General features: G+C 36.2%; 1 protein-coding gene across 1 annotated transcript; it reads left to right on the forward strand.

Moving 5' to 3' along the window:
- Positions 1–5,533: 5,533 nt before the first annotated feature.
- On the forward strand, positions 5,534–19,479 carry LOC114081399 (EF-hand calcium-binding domain-containing protein 13-like). Its single transcript, XM_071603334.1, has 5 exons — positions 5,534–5,583; positions 8,969–9,123; positions 13,456–13,570; positions 18,114–18,244; positions 19,380–19,479. The coding sequence occupies exons 1-5, from the start codon at positions 5,554–5,556 to the stop codon at positions 19,477–19,479; spliced, it is 531 nt and encodes a 176-aa protein (XP_071459435.1). The 5' UTR covers positions 5,534–5,553.
- Positions 19,480–19,916: the final 437 nt, after the last annotated feature.

Genomic DNA, 19,916 nt, shown 5'->3' on the forward strand with positions numbered 1-19,916 from the left:
AAGATATGGAATCAATCCAAGTGTCCATCAATGACTGAATGGATAAAGAAAATGTGGTATATATACAAAATTGAATATTTAGCCTTAAAAGAGGAAACCTTGCAGTGTGTGACAACATGGAAGAACCTGATGGACATTATGCTAAGTAAAATATGCAAGACACAGGAAGATGAAACTCAGAAATAGAGGGTAGACCCAGGTGTGGTGAAGGACGCCTATAATCCAAGCTATTCGGGAGGCTGAGGCAGAGGATATCAAGTTGGAGGCCAGCCTCACCAACTTAAGGAGACTCTATCTCAAATAAAAAGTGAAAAAAGGACTGGGGATTGGGGATGTAGCTCAGTGGTAAAGGGCCTCTGTGTTTACTCCCTCCCCAGTACTTCAAGGGAAAAAGAAAAAGAAATAATAGAATGTTGGTTGTCAGAGGCTGGGAGGAAGTGAAGATTGGGAGATGCTGTTCAAAGGGTACACTGTTTCAGATAGATTTTTTTTTTTTTTTTTTTTTTTGCACCAGGGATTGAACTCAAGGGCAGTCAATCACTAAACCACATCCCCAGCCCTATTTTGTATTTTATTTAGAGACAGGTCTCACTGAGTTGCTTAGCACCACACTTTTGCCAAGGCTGTCTTTGAACTCTGGATTCTCCTGTTTCAGCCTCCTAAACCTCTGGAATTACAGGCCTGTGCCACCACATCCCACAGGAGGATTAAATTTTGAAATATGTTGTAAAGCATACAATAATGTACTATATTAAGAGCTGCTGAAAAAATTTCAAATCTCATTTCTAAAAAGATAAGTGAGGTGATCGAGGCTATAAACTTGATTTAATCATTCCATATAAGGTACATATATTAAAACATCACATTATACCCTCACATATATAAACAATAATGAGTCATTAATTTAAAAATGAAATAAAAGTTCTAAATGCTTACAAAGCAGGGTTTTAAGATACAAATGAGCAGGTAATATCACTGAAGGAATTAAATATTGCAACATTTATCGAGTACTACATATACATTTTAAAATTCCTACAACCCTTGAAGAACAGAAAACAGACTCAGGGAGTACAAGTAATTTGCTAAATCTTGTGCAGTAAAGACAGAATGTAAATTGTATCCATCCATCTAAAGCCTGTGCTGTTCAATTCAATGTAAATAACAGATAAATTACATGGATAAATGTAAATTACATGGATAAATGCATGTAAACATACTGACTGATATGTTTATAAAGGACAGATATTTATAAAAGACGGATGAACTTTTTAAAAGAAAAATCTTCTCAAAATGTTCTTACAGAGCATTTACAAATTTAATATGGCCCTAGAAAATGATTAATTTCACTGAACTGGATTTTTTTTTTTTTTTTTTTGCAACAAGGGATTGAACTAGGGGGGTGTAACCACTGAGCCATACCCAGCCCTTTTCATATTTTATTTTGATACAGGTTCTCGCTAAATTGCTGAGGCTGCTTTTGAACTTGTGATCCTCCTATCTCAGCCTTTCAAGTTGTTGGGATTACAGATGTGCACCACCGCCTCTGGCTGAACTGGATTTATACAACGTATTAGGGATATAATATTTGAAGAAAGCAGTATTTTTTCTTTTGCCACCATCATTTCAGGGAAGTACAAAAAGTTGATTTAATAAATAAATCCAAACTATCTCTTACAAAAGAAAGAGTACCTCAAAAGGTAGCCTGGGATTCATTTCAGGTAAATATTGGTAAGAAGGGCCTTAAAACTGCTGCTTTCAGTCTCTTACTACTTATTTTTCGGCACTGGGGATTGAACCCAGAGGCCCTCTACCACTGAGCTGCATCCCCAAGCCTTTTTATTTTTTATCTGGTGACAGGGTCTCACTAAATTGCGAAGGCTGACCTCCAATTTGCGATCTTCTTGCCTCTGCCTTTCGAGATCCTGGGATTAGAGACCAATACCAAGTAGCAGAAACCAAGAAGCACCGCAAACTCTGGAAGAAAGGGAGGTCGGAGGTATTCAAAGCAGGGATAGAAAACCAAACTGAAGTGGGGGGTCAGGGTACCGCGCGAGAGCACCGGAGAATGAACAAAAACAGAGCTGCTGGAAGAGCAGCGAATGGGTAGGATGGAGGACGAAATCCAGGGCTGCCGGAGAACAGCGAGAGAAAAGACCCCGGCACCCAGACACCGAGTTCAGGCCCGCAGTGCCGGCCGTGTGAGGTCACAGCTCTTTATGAGGTGGGGCCCACGGGCTCGACCGCAGCGCTTTCCAGTCGGCGCCCAGACGGCGGCGAGCTCAGCCGCTTCCCCACCGCCCGCCCTAGAGCCTGGATGGTGGTGGAGGCGGCGGTGGCGGTAGCGGTAGCGGTGGCGGTGGCGTGGCTCTGGCGGAGGCGTTGGCTCTGGCGGAGGCGTTGGCTCTGGCGGCGGCAGCCAGGGTCCAGAGCCTGCCTCGCTGGGTTCGCTAGGTGGGCGGAGCGTCGGACGCGGTCAGGTGACCTCGGGGGCGGGGCCGCGCTGCGCGGGAGCCGGGGAAGGAGGCGGAGCCAGGGCGCTGCGCGCGAGGGTCTTGAGGGCCTGGGGGACACCCGCCTGTCGCCCAGAGCGAGCCTCAGCTTGAGGGAAGGAGGGCGGGGCAGTGCAGGGCAGCCAGGAGGGTCCATGGGGTCCATTGAAGCAACGCTGACGAGGTGTCCAGGCGAGGTTTGCTGAGGAGAGAGGAAGGCAGAACCTTGGAGCCTGACGGGGGAGAACAAGATGTGAGGGAGGACACAGTAGAACATTAAAGGAGCTGGGTGAAGGAAGGTTCCAGAGAGGAAGGCGAGGCTACCAAATGGGACAGTCAGAGGGGCAGAGTGACAAGGACTGGGACTAATCACGCGGTCCCTCAGAAAGTGGCTGTAGAAGGGTGGAGGACACGGTCGCTGGGAAACTCCCTGTCCCCGGCAACTTGCACTTTCATCTCCAGGGTCGTTTGCTGATTTGTTGACACGTTGACTTTCTTCTCAGAGTTGTTTGACTCATAAAAACGGGGCCTATGGGACTCCACCAGAGCATGGGTTCTTGCCCCAGGAGGAGATTCACAGAATATTTTTAAGCAAATATGACAAACGGGAGTGATTAATGTGTGAATGTTCCTTGATGGCAATAGGTGCAATGAGGTTAGGTGTGCAATTGCTGTTATAGACATTTGCAAGAGAAAAGTGAGTGGGGCCACTTGGAGGGAGGGGCAGTGTGAGCGAAAGGGGAAAGTACTCTGTAGTGGCATGCCTTACATAGTCTTCTGTAAACATGCCTTTCTTTTTTCTCATTAAATCCTCATGACTCCACTTCCTCCTCAGTTACTGCTCTCTTTCCCTTGACAGCGAAACTTCATGAGAGAGTCTACTTTATATCTGCAGTATCCATCCTCATCCCCTTTTCTCTCTCCAAGGATGTTTTATGAGCCACCATCCTGAGGCTCCTCTCAACATCTCGGGTGTTCTCTCTACCTTGCAAAACCTAATGAGTCTTTCAATACTTGTCTTGACCAATAGCACCTTTTACCACAATTGATTACTCTTTGAAGTACTTTCTTTACTTCAGGAGGCCCTAGAGTGATTCTTTCAGAAAGGACCTCAGGTCTTGTCTCCCTCTGTTCAGAACTCTTTAATGATTCCCACCCCTTCGGGATAGGAGCTTAAGTTCTTAGTATTATTAATGGGCCCTCCTTAATCTGCCTGCCTCCTCTGTTCTGTTTGCTGTTTCTGCTTCAGCTTCCAGTGTCTTCTACGGTTCTTGGATAGTGAGGCTTCTTTTTGCTCTAGGCCTTTGTACTTGCTCTTCTTTCTGGCTGAAGCCTCTTTTCTGAGATATTCATAGGCTCCCTACCTCTGTTCCTCTTCATTCAAGTTTGCCTCTCAGTCAAGTGTTCTTTGGCCACCCTTCTGTTACCTGCATTTCTCCCTCTACACATTGCTTCCTATTCTTCTTCCCTTTACTTTTTTCTTATTAGTATTTATCACAGATAACTGACAAGTACAATATATTTTAATTTTTTTTTTCTATTTTATCATCTCTCTCCTTGACTAGGATGTAAGCTCTTCTTGAGCCAGGGTTTCCCCCCCATTTTGTTTACTGCTATATCCTCAGGCCCAGAAAGAGCTTAGCATAGTGAGCAGGCAATAAATCTATGTTGAGTTTACAGATTGAGGAATGAATGGATAGATGATTAAAGAACTCCCAGTCATCAACATCCTTCATTTTTCTCCTTTTTATTTTTTTATTATTATATATACAATTGTCCTTGATACTATGAGAGATTATTCAAAGAATGATAAGTAACCAGTCCCAGTTCTTTTAGGCTGGAGTTGATAGAAGAACTATACATGTCAAAATTAAAATCCAAATGATTAGTGTAACTTGAATCATGAGGACAGCAAGGATAGTGAAGACAGTATTGCTCTGACAAATAATTTAAAGATTGAACTGATTAGAGAAGGTATAGAAGAGATTTCATAGAATGGGTTGCTGGGAGATCTGGATAGATTTCTAATGTCTTCTTGAGATGGGTATTGTTAATGTGATTTCATTTTATTTTTAAACCTATTTTGGATTCCAGAGATAGTAGATATATCACATTCAAAATTAATTACTATAGCATATTTCAGAAATAAATGCAAACAATTTAAAAGTGATGGGTCTCTATTTGACAGAATAATGATACTTCACAATACGAAAAAGACACTGATGGATACAACTAGAATTGTAATATATAACATTACTAATAATGTAATAAATAGCTGTTCAGATGTGGCTCAGATATGAGTAAAAAAAATTGTGACAATTTTGGGAATTTCCAGAAGTGTTGGTTATTACTGTCGCATGATGTGAAATCCATAGTCTCAAGTGAAGCTAAAACATCTTTGGTTTGTAGTAGTATTGTTTTGAAGGCAGTGTTGTATGGTGCTGAAGAGCATGTGCTTTTGAGTTAGATTGCCTAAATTCAAATTCTGATTCCATTACTTGCTGGCTGTGTGGTCTTGGGAAATTTCATTTCTCTCCAAGTCTTTATTTTTCTCATCTGTAAAATAGGGATAATGGCAATTCCTTAAAGGACAATTGTGAAGAATAAATTAAATAATTCATGTCATAGTGTTTATCATAATGTTTAGCACATAGTAAGCATTTGTTAGCTGGTGATTGCTGTTTCTGTAGTTCTACTCCTTAGGGTTTATTTGAATAAATATAATTGGATTTCTCTGCTTTTTGTGCCACTTGAGGTGCATTTATTTACTTCTCTTTATACCACAAAGGGACTGGGTGCTCTCCTGTGATTTATAATCTAATAATTGCTTTTTTATGTCCATGTATCTGCAATGCTAGGTATTATACCTTAAGAGAGTGTTACACTGAAAAGATAACTTCAGGTAGATAAATATAACTATAAATATAATTACTTAAATTTCCTAAATAGACATATGATTTTTTTTTCTATTTCTGCAGGAAATCCTTTTGCACTGTTGCTCAATCATACTTGTTGATCAAGGCCTTTTAATCCTGAAGAGCAGAATTTATCTCTCAGCAGAAAGATGGAAACAAAAGAACATTTGTTCTGCCAGGTATTTGTTCAAGACAGTTTTTAAAGATTCCCTGTATTTTTTAGTTTATATTATTATACATCTATGATCATTAAGCAAATTTAGAGAGTAAGAAAGTCCTCAGGAACCTGCCTAATATCTGAGATGATTTTTGAGCTCTTTTAGTGAACATATGTTGGACTGTCATCTAACAACCCAAGTAGTACCATACCAAGAGAATTTCTGTGGGGTGTGATGGGAATATCTTTTGAATGTAGCAACCTGGATAATTCTTCAAGAGATCAAAGAATTTAAACTGTCTTCCAAAGTGGCTGTTACCATTTGCATTCCCACCAACAATGAATGAGTTCCGTTTGTTCCACTTTCTTGTTCATATTTGTTACTTATAGTGTTTGGGATTTTCACGTTTTTAAAATAGTGTCATTGAATTTTAAAATTATTTTAAAATTGGCAAATAATAATTGTGTATATTTAAGGGATACAAATTGGTGTTTTCAGCTGTGTATATGTAATTGAATGATTCTGTCAAGATCATTCCATTGTTTCCATCACCTCATCAACTTATCATTTTTGATATAAGAATATTAAAAATTTGTTCTTTCAGCCATTTTGAAATACACAATACATTATTAACAAGTGTTGTTACCATACAGTGCATCAGTTCACTAAACTCTTCCAGTGTAACTGTAACTTTGTACTCTTTCCTTTTCCCATCCCTCCCTCTTCTCCAGCCTCTGGTAAACAGCTTTTTACTATGTGTCTATGAGATCAGGGTTTTTATATTTTACATATAAGTGAGTTCATGCAGGGTTGTCTTTCTGTACCTGGCTTATTACATGTAGCTTTCAGTCTTATCCATGGTGTTGGATATGACAGAATTTCCTTCCTTTTAAGCCTGAATAGTATTCCATTGTGTTGATATACTGCAATTTTTTTTTTATCTATTTGTCCATGGACACCAAGGTTGATTTTATATTGTGGCTATTGTGAATAATGTTAAAATCAATCTGGGAATGCAGATATCTCTCTGACATACTATTTAGTTCCTCTGAATATATACCCAAAAGTGGACTTGCTGAATCATATGATAATTCTATTTTTAGTTTTTTGAGGAACCTTCATACTATTTTCCAAAAATGGCTATACCAATCAATGTTCCAACCAACAGTTTGTAAGGGTTTCCTTTTCTTCAGATCCTTGCCAATCCTTGATATTTTTTTTTATCTTTTTGATAATAGCTATTCTAACAGGTGTGAAGTAGTATCACTGGTTGTAATTTATTTGCATTTCATAATGATTAGAGATATTGAACATTTTCTTTCAAATCTGTTGGTCATTTGTACTTTTTTTTCAGTACTAGGGATTGAACCCAGGGTGTTTTTCCACTGAGCTACATCCCAAGTCCTTTTATTTTTTAACTTGAGATAGGATCTTGCTAAGTTGCTGAGGCTGGCCTTGAATTTGCAGTTCTCCTGGTTCAGTCTTCTGAATTGCTGGGATTACAGGCATATGCTACTGCACCTGGTTTATACGTGTTTATTTTTGAGAATTGTCGGTTCAGATTCTTTGCCAACTTTTTAATTGGATTGTTTTCTTGATATGTTTAGGTTCCTTATATAGTTTGGATATTAACCCTTTATCAGGTGTATGGTTTGCTTATTTTTTTCCCACTCTGTGGATTGTGTCATCATGCTGTTGTTTCCTTTGCTGTGCAGAAGGTTTTTAGTTTGATGCAATCCCCTTCTTGTTTTATTTTTTCCTTTTTTGGTGCTGGGGATCAAACCCAGGGCCTTATGCATGATAGGCAAGTGATCTACTACTGAGCTGTAGCCCAGTCCTTCATTCAGTCTTAATAGTCGGTTTTTACTTTTATTATCTGTGCTTTCTGGGTCATATTAAAAAAAACCCCGCCATTACCAGTGTTGTGGCACTTTTCCCAAAGGTTTTCCTCTAGTAGCTTTGTAATTTATTTTACCCATTTTGAGTCAATTTTATATATTCAAATTAGACAAGTAGTGTCTAATTTCATTCTTTTCTTTTTTAATTTCATTCTTTTACATGTGGATATCCAGTTTTCCAACCACCATTTGTTGAAGATACTGTCATTTCCCTATTGTATGTTCTTGCCACGCCTGTCAACAATCAGCTGACTGTAATACTTGAGTTACTTCTGAGTTTTCAATCCTATTCTAGTTTTTATGCTAGTACCATGTTGTTTTACTATATTACTATATTTTTTAAATATATTTTACTGTATTACTATATATATTACTATATATATAATATATATATTACTATATATATATAATATATATATTACTATATATATTACTATATATATTACTGTATGTTTTACTGTATTACTATAGCTTTATAATGCATTTTGAAATGAGGAAGTGTGATGGCTCTAACTTTGTTTTGCTTCAGATTGCTTTGGTTTTTTGGGGTCTTTTCTGATTTAATACAAATTTTAGGATTTAAAATTTTTTTTTTTAAATGACATTGGAATTATCACAGGAATTACATCAAATATGCTTTGGATAGTATGGATGTTTTTATTTTTTAGTTGTAGATGAACACAATGTCTTTATTTTATTTATCCATGTGGTGCTGAGGATCAAACCCAGGGCCCCACATGTGTGAGGTGAGCACTCTACCACTGAGCCACAACCCCAGTCCCTCAATGTCTTATAGTTTTCATTATTGAATTTTCACCATTCTGACAGGTGTGTAGTGGTATCTTGTTTTAATTTGCAATTTCCTGATGACAGTTGATGTTGAGCATCTTTTTATATGCGTATTTGCTATCTTTACATTTTCTTTGGTGAAGTATTTGTACAGATCATTTACCCTTTTAAAAATGGGTTGTTCTTTTCTGATTGCTGTTTCAAGAGTCTTTTGTATATTATGGATAATAGTCCTTTATGAGGTATGTTCTTTGCAAATGTTTTCTCCCAGTATTTATCCTCTCCTTCTCATGATAAGTTTGTTCATAGAGCAAAATATTTAAATTTTAATGGAGTCAAGTTCATTAGTTATTTCTTTCATGGATCATGCCTTTGATTTGTATGTAATTTTTATGATTAAAACTATTGCTTTGTAAAGCATATGGTAAATATTTTCAATCTGATGCCTTAAGAACTAGATTCAGGTATTGTTAAATATATTAATGAATGCCATGTATTTTAGAGGTTCATAATGCATTGAGGAAAACTGATGATATTTAAAGTAGGTCATCTGAAATAATAATGCACTAATGAATAAAATCATTTTTAACAAAATTCCCTTTGGTAGCATTATTTGAGAATAAATACTGATCTAACATGAATTATTGGACCCAGAATGTTGCATTTGATGTATAGGTACAAAGAGAACATGGATAATTGTGACTCTTGATTGTTCACAGGCAGAAGAAAATATTGGCTTATCAGTTAATAACTCTTCTGGAACCAACTTGCAAACAAGAAATATTGAAAACAAGAAATACATCAAATTTTCTAAAATAGTGGAGAACAAAGTTTCACCTGAAATTAGGGGTTATAATCCAGAACATAAAAATGTGTAAGTTAAAAATGCTGATCTTAACTTTATTGAATTATGCTTTTGTTAGTGCCAAACATATAGTTTATGTTGCTTATTTGTGGTCATTCTTTCAGGAGCACAGCTTTAAATCTTAAATAACCATTCTTACATTCTTTGCTCACTTCTGTCACAACTATATTGAAGTCTGTTATCTATCATAGAATACCAGTTAGAAGAGAGCAATTATCAAAATTATCAATGTGTCTGTAAGTTTATCTTTTTTTTTTCCTTGCGATGCTGGGGATTGAACCCAGGGCCTTGAACATGTGAAGCAAGCACTCTACCAACTAAGCTATATCCCCAGACCATATAAATTTATCTTAGGGGGCTAGGGATGTGGCTCAAGCGGTAGCGCGCTCGACTGGCATGCGTGCGGCCCGGGTTTGATCCTCAGCACCACATACAAACAAAGATGTTGTGTCCGCTGAAAACTAAAAATAAATATTAAAAAAAATTATCTTAAAGATAATTTAGGAAGGAAATAAAAGTGTTCTTCTATCTGAGCTTGGGTTACTGGTTTCCATAAAATTAAACCATTTGAATATTTGTTAATTCTTTTTTTTGTATATTTCATTGCCTTGGTTACCTTTTGTTAGTTACAAAAGAAGCTCTAGCCTTTCACATATATGCAGGATAAATAATACTTATTTTTAATATAAATTAAAATTTTTAATTTCTTACATACATGGCAATAGTGGAGTGCATTACATTCATAACTATCCATTCACAGCACAATTTTTCGTAACTCTGAAAGTATGTTCACACCAAATTATGCCATTATACATGAGCTCTCTATTTTTTTTGCATTACAATTCTTAATACGCTTTTGTACCACAGTTTATCCATATCTCTGTTTAAAAGATTGGAATAGAAAACTTGCTTCTCGTAAAAAGAAGAAAGCTCTAAGAAAACATTCTGGATATATCTCACTTTATCTTTGTCCACCTATATGCTTGTCTTACCAATTGGTGAAGTTGGAAATTATCTGAGCATTGTGATTAAAGAGGCACTTAGACCCAAATCTCCTCTACTTACCATAAATTTGTATTTCTACTTTATTTAATCTAACATTTTTATCATGATTTCTGTTAGATGGCAAAAGCAAGTCAATTGTTTCCAGAAGATCACAATAGAACTTGTTATCTAATAAGAAGTAGAAGGTAGGGGGAATGTCCCTTACCTTGTTTCTTTAGCATTGTTCAAAGTAGGTTAGTACCTTGGAGACACATGCCCCAAAGGAATGGAATACAGGACAAATATTTTAAAACTATCCATTATTTATACCAAATCATCTCTATTCCATAAGATGTTGGAGCAGCTCAAAATTTAAAAACATACTTAAAAAAGAAGATGAAACACCACAATCATGTAGTAGAGTGGAAGCCATGATTGAACCAGTTATAGGAAGACTCAGTTTCATGAGGGATATATAGGGAAGAGGTGAGAGAGACAAAGCAGCAGTAGACTCTAGGCTGTGACCCATTAATGGTCATGAAATTAATGGTCATGAAATCAGTTTAGAAAGTCACTACTAGTTGCTGGGCATGGTTGTACATTCTTGTGATCCTAGCAACTTGGGAGGCTGATGCAGGAAGATCACAAGTTCAACGCCAGCCTCAATAACTTAGTAAGGCCCTAAACATCTTAGTGAGATCCTGTCTCAAAATAAAGAAGGGCTGGGGATGTAGCTCAGTGGTTAAGCACCACCCGTGAGTTCAATACTCATTACCAAAAAAAAAAAAAAAAAAAAAAAAAAGTAAAGAAAACAAAACCAAAAAACCCCCAAACCAACCCCCAAATTATATAACAACAACAACAAAAACCCAAACATACAAAAAGAAAGTCACTACTATTTTTTTTCTTTTTGAAGGAAATAATTTAGAACTGATTACATTAGAGTACTTTTCACATAATATAGATAAGTATTGTTTTGTGGAATAGTTTGTTATTATATATTCTCTTTCTGAACTGTTTCTCAATAGAAAATTTATGTTAGCCTATTTATTTTCAAAATAGTTGAAAGTCATTGCCTATGGGACCAGCGGTCTGTAGAGGGGACTAAGTAAGATAGGTAATTTCTATTTCAGGATAGGAATTTGGGGGATTGGATTTAAAAGGGAAACAGAAGCTGGGTACCCTGGCGCATGCCTCTAATCCCAGCAACTCAGGAGGCTCAGGCAGGAGAATTGTGAGTTTAAAGCCAGCCTCAGCAAAAGTGAGGCACTAAGCAACTCAGTGAGACCCTGTCTCTAAATAAAATACAAAGTACAGCTGGGGATATGGCTCAATGTTTGAGTGCCCCTGAGTTCAACCCCCAGCACTCCTCTCCCCATAAATAAATAAATAAAATAAAATAAATTAAAAAAAATAAAAGGGATACAGAGTCCAAAGGGCAAAGTATCTGCTGGATGTATGATAAAATTTTCTCTTATTTTACAAGTTTGTTTAGGACTAAATTTACCTAAAACTATTAAATATATAACTTAGTCATTATCCTGTGTATTACCTAGGCAGGTCTTGCTCTAAAAAGAAGGAACCATTTCTGAAAAAACTTTTAGTTCTGTGAACAAGGAAGAGTAAGATATTACTCCAAGTATGAGGAGCTGCAACTCAGTTGATGTGAATACTGGACAGGAGCAAATCTATGGGGTTTGCCATAGTAAGTCCCAATTTGTCTGCAGGTTAGAATTATGTGGGTATTTTTAAAAAATTTCAATATCAGACCACATCCAAACACTTAAACCAATATTTGGGAATGGGACATATGTATTAGTGTTTTCTGAAGCTCCCCAGGTAATTACAATGTGAAGAAGACAAGTTTGGAATCTAGTTCAGCCTGGAATCATTCCTAGTCAACAGTGTTTAAAGAACACAAAAATAATTTTATGTTTGTCCTTGAAATTTAGATATATCCTGGATTATCTGAAGTAAAACTATGTAGTTTTCCAAGAGCATTGGTCTTGTCTCTTCCAGTTTGATTCAGGCTAATTGTATTTATCTTGTTGTATTATGTGATGTTTGTGTTGTGAAAATTCTTTGTGGTACAATAGGAAGTGGAAATAAGAAATAAAAGTAACAAGAAAGCAAATTATTAAAAGGCAGTTCAGCCTCTAGTGCCCAGACTTTAGCCTTGAAATACCACTTCTTATTAAAAGGCTCTTTGGAGATGTGGCCAATTTCAGGTAGAGAAAATATACAGAGAGGCCCAGAACATCTTGATTTCCACAGATAAGAAAAGTAAGGAAGAATGTTACCAGTGATACATCAGGAGGACTTAAGTGCCTACTTGAAGAAGCTCCTGCCTTTTTCCACTGAAGATGAGAAAATTAGAGCATCAATAAAGAATAATTTTTACAGGGATTAAACTACATCAAATATACTTAAATTCATGTATTCAAAATTATACAGAGAGTCAATTGGACATTATGTACTTCCTGAAGGAAAAAACACCACTTAAAAAAACAAGTGGTTTTGTACTTCCCCCTAAAAAATTAAACATTAACATGATCAAACTTTAGAATCCTATGATCATGATGAAACTTCCAGCAAAATCCAGATTGGAAAATCTACGGGACAAATGACATCATCATCATCATTTTCATCATCGTCGAAAAATGAAAGGAGAAGCTATAGATAAAAGGAGATTTAAGACAGATTAGCCAACTATAACATGGGGACTTTATTGAATCTGATGCAAATTACTGAAACAGTTTATATTGTTTAAGTGACAACCGGAAACTTGAACTCTGATTATCTTACTTTATGATATTAAGAAATGCCTGTTAATATTTCAGGGGTCATAATAGCATTTTAGATGTTCTTTATAGAAAAAAACACCTAATGTATATTATGGAGATATACATTTGAAATCTTTACAGATGAGACTGGGTGCAGTGGCATAGCCTGTAATCCCAGCTACTTGGGAGTTGGAAGGTGGTTCATAAATTTGAGGCCAGCCTTAGCCATTTAGCAAGACCCTGTTTCAAAATAAAAAAATGAAAAATTATGGAGAGTTAGCTCAGTAGTAGTGTGTCTCTAGGTTCAGTCACCAGTACTCCTCCCCAAAAGATCTTTGTAATGAAATAATATGATACTGGGATTTACCTCAAAATAATAAAGGATAAGAGCAGGGGTAAGGATATAGATGGAAAAAGACTGGCCGTTAGTGAAGCTGGGTGATAGTTACATGTGGGGGATCATTACATTATTCTATTTTGGTTTATGTTTGAAAATTTCCATAATTAAATGTTGAAAAGAAGGAAAGAGGAAGAAAAGCAATCTAGGAGTTATTCTGATTTCTGTGTGATTTAGGTATAAAACATCAGTATTCCTATGTAGAGAAGAAAAATCCTCTGATTTTTCAGGAGCAAAAAAGCTCAGGAGAAAGAAAAGTTTACAAGTACAACTGCACAGTACAAGAACTGAGGTAAATATTTGGAAATTTTCCTTTCACCTTCAAATATTTGTCCAAGTTTTAAAAATGTCACTATTTTAAGTGTTATTTCTCCTTCCTCTTCCTCTCTTTTTCCTGAGTCACATTCCTACCCCTTTTTAAAAAATTTATATTTTGTGTCAGGCCTTGCTAAGTTTCTAAGGCTGGCTTTGAACTTGTGATCCTCCTGCCCCAGCCTCTCTCTTTTTCTTCTTCTTTCTTTCTCTTTTTTTTTTTTAAACTTTGGAGTCTCATGTTGCCCTGGCTGGAGTTGATCCTGCCTCAGCTTCCTGACTTTAGGAGTACACCGTCATGCTTGGTTTTCCTTCTTTTTTAAAAAAAATAAAATAAAGAATCCTTTCAGAAGATGATGAAAATTTGTCCTTTTTTCTCCATTAAACCGATTTTAGTTTTTAAACCTGTGTCCTCTGCTGACATTTCTGCTATTTTAAAAATGAGCCTAGTGTTTCTTGGTTTGTGGCAGCATAACCTCAGTCTCTGCCTTCATCTTCACATGGGTCTTTATGTCCTTCTCTCCTGTATCTCAAATTTCCCTCTTCCTTATTTTTGTGAACATATCCATTATTGGATATCTCATTTCAAGACCCTTAACTTATATCTACAAAGAATTTTTCTCCAAATAAGGTTATATTCACAGGTTCCAGAGATTAGAACATTGACATATCTTTTTGTGGAGGCATCATTCAACTTCCTACATTTGCTTATTTTTTAAAGTTTATTTCTATTCCAATTTCATTCAGAGCTTTTTAAATAAAATCATTCTTTTTAGATATGCATGACAGTAGAGTGTATTTTGACATATTACACATACCTGGAGTGTAAATTCTAACTAGGATCCCATTCTTCTGGTTTTACATGATATGGAGATTCACTGTGACGTACAAAGAAAAGATATGTCTGATTCATTCTATTGTCTTTCCTATTCTTATCCCTGCTCCCTTCCCTTCATTCCCCTTTGTCCAATCCAGTAAATTTCTATTCTTCCCCCTCCTCTCCTTGTTTGTGTGTTAGCATCTGTATATCAGAGAGAACATTCAACCTTTGTCTTTTGGGGATTGGCTTATTTCACTTAGCATGATAGTCTCCAGCTCCATCCATTTACTGGCAAAAGTCATAAAATTCTTCTTTATGACTGAGTAATATTTCATTGTGTATATATACCACATTTTCTTTATCCATTCATTTGTTGAGGGGCACCAAGGTTGGTTCCATAGCTTATCTATTGTGAATTGAACTGCTATAAATTTTGATGTGACTGTGTCACTGTAGTATGCTGATTTTAAGTCCTTTTGGATTTAAACCAAGGAGTGGGATAATTGGGTCAAATGGTGATTCTATTCTAAGTTTTTTGAGGAATTTTGACTGCTTTCCAGAGTAGTTGCACCACCTTTCAGTCCATCAGCAATATATGAGAGTACCTTTTTCCCTACATCCTCACTAACATTTTATTTTCATTTGTATTCTTGATAATTGCTCTTCTGACTGGAGTGAAATGGATTCTCAATGTAGTTTTAATTTGCATTTCTCTAATTGCTAGAGATGATGAATCTTTTTTTGTATATTTGTTTACCATTCTTATGCCTTCTATGAAATGCTTTGGCAGTAACTTGAAGAACTTTAAAGTAACCCTGTGACCTTGCTATGCATCCATTGCTCATTAATAACTACATCCTAATAATACCCATTCTCCTCATGATTCCTCAAGTTCACATTACTGTTCCACTAGGGCAAGGCACTGCTTGTGTCCCCTGTTTCCCAGATGAGTTCAATCATTCTCTTTTTAGTGTGAACAAGAGAGGCATATTTCAGTTAATATGTTTGGCCAGAAGTAGCCGTAGAAAGTGTGCAGCCATACAGCAAGTGGCTGCCCTGCAAGCATCTCAGTTGTTTTTCACAATTCATAATCCATCTTCTTTCAGCCCTGGTAGCAATTTCTCTAGAAGACATTTTCAGAGATTCCTTGGAGATCTTCTCTGTCTTGGGCTCCCACCTCCGGCAAATGAATGATGATGGCAAGAATTGTTTCTGGGACATAGTTGTCAATCTTGATCAATTAGACTATGATAAATGAGAGTTTCCACTGCTAAGAAGTAGAAAAATGACATTTTTTCTAAAGAAAGCTGCTACATCAAGGGGGTATCATTTCCTGGTGCCCAGTGTTCTCCCTGTGCTTCTTTCAGCACCTGGGTAGCACAGAAGCATAGGGCTCCTAAGCATAGGAGGAACCTGGAAACGGATCTGAAGAATGGCAGACTCCTCATACTAACTCCTACATTTCCTTTTTATTTTTCTATTTTGATATTTGTTGTGCTTCCTAAATCTGAAGTTGAATGCCTTTCCTCAGTTTTGTAAAATTTGAGTTCATTTCTGTTAAGAGAATTTCTTCTCCCTTAATCTTTTACTATCCTTCTGATTCTTGTTAGAAGATGTATATTAGACCTTATGATTCTGTTCTTCATGTTCTTTCACATTTGTATTAACTCTATGTTACTATAATAAAATACCTGAGAAATTAACTTATAAATGGAAAAAGCTTTATTTTGTCCTATGTTTCTGGAATTTTCAGTCCAAGATCAATGGCTCCATTCTTTGGGCCTCTGATGGGGCAGGAATATATATATATGTAATGGCAGGAATATGTTCCAGAGCAAACCACAACCCTCATGAGCTAAGAAGCAGAAAAGTGAGACAGAGACTAGGATTCCATAGTCCCTTTGAAGTCATGCTTCCAGTGATCTAAAGGCCTGTCATGGAGTTCCACCTCTCAAAGCTTCTACTACCTCCAGACTTAGCCCAGGGACCAAGTCTTTACATAGCAACCCATTAAACTATAGCAAGATTACTTCACATTGTTTTTATCTATTTCTCTTTTTCTTTCTTGTATTTTGTAATTTTTCCTTATGTACTTTGTGGTACACTTGTTCTTCATCCACCTGAATTTAATTTGCAGTTTAGCCTTCCCATTGAGATTTTTTAAAAATATTTTTTTAGTTGTTGATAGACCTTTATTTTATTTATTTATATGCGATGCTGAGAGTCAAACCCAGTGCCTCACACATGCCAGGCAAGTGCACTACTGCTGAGCCCCAGAACCAGCCCCCCATTGAGATTTTTATGTTTTTTTTTTTTTTCAGTTGTAGGTGGACACAATACCTTTATTTTTTACGTGGTGCTGAGGATTGAACCCAGAGCCTCACACATGCTAGACAAATGCTCTACCACTGAGCCACAACCCCAGCTTCCCCCATTGAGATTTTAATTTCAGTGATTATATTTTTTAATTCTAAAAGTTTTATTTGTTGATTTTTAAAATCTGTCTTAAATCATATTCTTTGCTCATTTTCCTTAGTTACTTCACTAAGGGTATCTGATAAAGATTGGTATCTGATAAATATATGAAATCTTTGAGAATCTAAATCTGTCATTTTGTATGATTCTCATTTATATTAACTGTGTCCTTGAACATTTTATATTTTGTTCATTCTTTCACATATACTTGATCTACATTTATGGGAGTCTCATGATAAATCTTTGTACCTCCAAGAGAATTTTTTTGAGAATTTACATTTGCTTCTGCCTTGCACTTCTTAACTGTTATATGTCTGGGATCACTTTAAATGAATTTTTAAAATTTCTATTTTCCTGGCCCGCATATTTAGTGTAAATTTGAATTCAAAATTTGTGTGTGCCTGGAGACATGGCTATAACTGATGAGGAGAAATGGTCTTTCTTCTTCTCTTTCTGTTTTCCAGCCCAGAGTTGAGACAGAAAGAAACCATACTTGGCATACTCCTCCAGTGAAGGTAAGTTTTTTCCTAGCCTATTCTTGCTGAGAACATTGATTTGAAGATTTTGGGATCTCAGTACCAATTTCTATCAATCTTTTGTGGCTTGAGTTTGTTTTCTATATTCTGAGTAGTCTTTGAAACTCAAAGTTATAGGTTCCATGTAAAATTGAAGACATCTATAATAGAGTCCTCCTTTTCTAAAGTGGTATTTATTTATCTAGCTGTTTGTCTAGATCTATTATCTATTTATCTAGCTGTTTGTGTCTTAAATCATGTTTGTATATGCAGGGGTAAGTGGTAATTTACTCAATCTTGACAATAATTACCTGTGTCATTTGAATAACTGTGTTGATTCTTCACATTATTTTGTACCTGTAGTTAAAATCTGTTTATGTAGCCTAGTCTGGTGGCTGAGTCATGTTGTTCTCACTATACCATAGGTTTTCCCTGTGCTGTAAAATTCATGACTGCAAATTGACAGAATATGAATTAGAAGGCAATTAGTGGTATACTTAAGAAAAACATGGCTTTGCAGAAAGAACATCGTATAGTTTATTTAAAAACTTAGCATATATGAAATGCAATTTAATTACAGAAAGCAATTTTACATCAGAAGCATAGCTAGGTGAGAAGCTCAAGTTATGATTATCTTTTAAGAGGTTCATTTTCTAAGAGTGATGGATTACTAGGGTTATCTCAGGCACCAACGTACTTGCTTTTGGACCTAGATTGCCTCTCCCTCTCTGAAGCTGTCAAAGGAGGAGATGACCAGGAAAGAAAGCACTTTATGCCAGTTGCCGAATCAGTACCATGTTCCCAAGACTTCATTACCTCTTTATACATCTTCCTCACTTATTCGGTATTAAATTATTGTATTCTATTCCTTAACTATTGCTTCAAGATTGGGTTTTTTATTTTCCAGAGTTATCTGTCTCTTTTGCATACGTAATGTCAAATATTTTTTGCAAATTAAGAGACTGTGCTCTTAGGATCAAGTAGAGATAAGAGCACTGTACTTGGGATTGGAAGACTTAAATTGAGTACTAATTGACATCATATTTTAGTTTAGGCTCTTGTAAAATTCACTTTACATTTCTGGGCCTCATTTTCCACTTTTGTACAAGAATCTTGTATTATATACACTCTTAATATTTCTTCTAATACTGATGATATATAATTTATTTATTTATAATAGTATCAAAGGAATCATCTTTTCCAGACATTTTTACTGACAGGTGATGAAATCTTTGATTCTTTGGCTGTTTAAACATTTAAAAAAATTTTTTTAGTTGTTGATGAACCTTTTTTTAAAATTTATTCATTTATATGTGGTGCTAAGAATTGAACCCAGTGCTTCATGCATTCTAGGCAAGTGGTCTACCACTGAGCTACAACCTAGGCCCTAAAGATGTTTTTATTTGCCTTATTATAAAACTTTCTTTAAAAAATTGCTGTGACTTATAATAGGAAAAATTGGACCACAATGAAAGAATGACGTCTATTTTTCTGACTAGGCTCAGTAAATTCTATTCCTTACAGATACAGTGTGTAAAAGAAACAAGGTGGGAATTCTAGGGGAAGAATATGAAACTCTATCACTGGAAAATTCTTTGGGAAAGGTTCTTATGATGAAAAAGAGAGAGAGGGAGGGAGGGAGGGAGAAGGAGAGAGAGAGAGGGAGGGAGAGAGGGAGGGAGGGAGGGGGAGAGAGAGAGAGGGAGGGAGGGAGGGAGGGGAGAGAAGCAGGTAGATATGAATCTCAGGCTATTGATAGATTTGCTAATATTTTTTAAAACATTTTTAGTTGTAGATGGACTCAATACCTTTAATTAATTAATTAATTATGGTGCTGAGAATCGAACCCAGTGCTTCACATGTGCTAGGCAAGCCCTCTACCACTAAGCTACAACCCCAGACCCGGTTTGCTAATATTTTAAAATGTAGTTTTATATAATTGTATTTGCTGCTTTCTAATGTGGATGTTTCTTTGACAGGGAAAAGAAAATACATTCTAACCTCTCCCTGACATTATATGAAGAAATACCTCAAGGACATTTTTATGCAGAAGAATTAAGTGGTAATAAGAAGTTCTAGAATTACTTGAATAAATTTCCTGATTATATGCTTTTTCAGCAGTTAGTGCTTATTTTTCCATTCCCAGTGGCTTATGATACGAACTGATATTACATTATATAATAAATGCTGCAGGCCCTGAGAAAACAAAAGTAGACAGTTTAGTTCATAAATATCTTTTGCTCTATTGATTTAACTGGAATATTCTCATCAGCACCTTTTAAAAAATTATTATTACTATTTTTAGTTGTCAATGAACCTTTATTTTATTTATTTATATGTGGTACTGAAACTCAAACCTAGTGCCTCACACATGCTAGGCAAGTGCTCTACCACTAAGCCATAGCCCTAACCCTTATCAGTACCTTTATGCTAAGGCGTATTCTACCCTTTACTCCTTCTTGACATTAACCTCTACCATAACTTGGGCTTCTTCTTTGTATTTATGGACTAATTTG

The sequence above is a fragment of the Marmota flaviventris genome, chromosome 17 (assembly GCF_047511675.1).
Source record: "Marmota flaviventris isolate mMarFla1 chromosome 17, mMarFla1.hap1, whole genome shotgun sequence".
NCBI lineage: Eukaryota > Metazoa > Chordata > Mammalia > Rodentia > Sciuridae > Marmota > Marmota flaviventris.

Bases quoted from the DNA above. Each gene is read 5' to 3' on its own strand.
- LOC114081399 (XM_071603334.1), top strand. From the start codon at position 5,554: ATGGAAACAAAAGAACATTTGTTCTGCCAG. The intron at 9,124-13,455 runs GTAAGTTAAAAA...TGTGTGATTTAG, and splicing joins AATCCAGAACATAAAAATGT to GTATAAAACATCAGTATTCC. The intron at 13,571-18,113 runs GTAAATATTTGG...TTTTGGACCTAG, and splicing joins TGCACAGTACAAGAACTGAG to ATTGCCTCTCCCTCTCTGAA.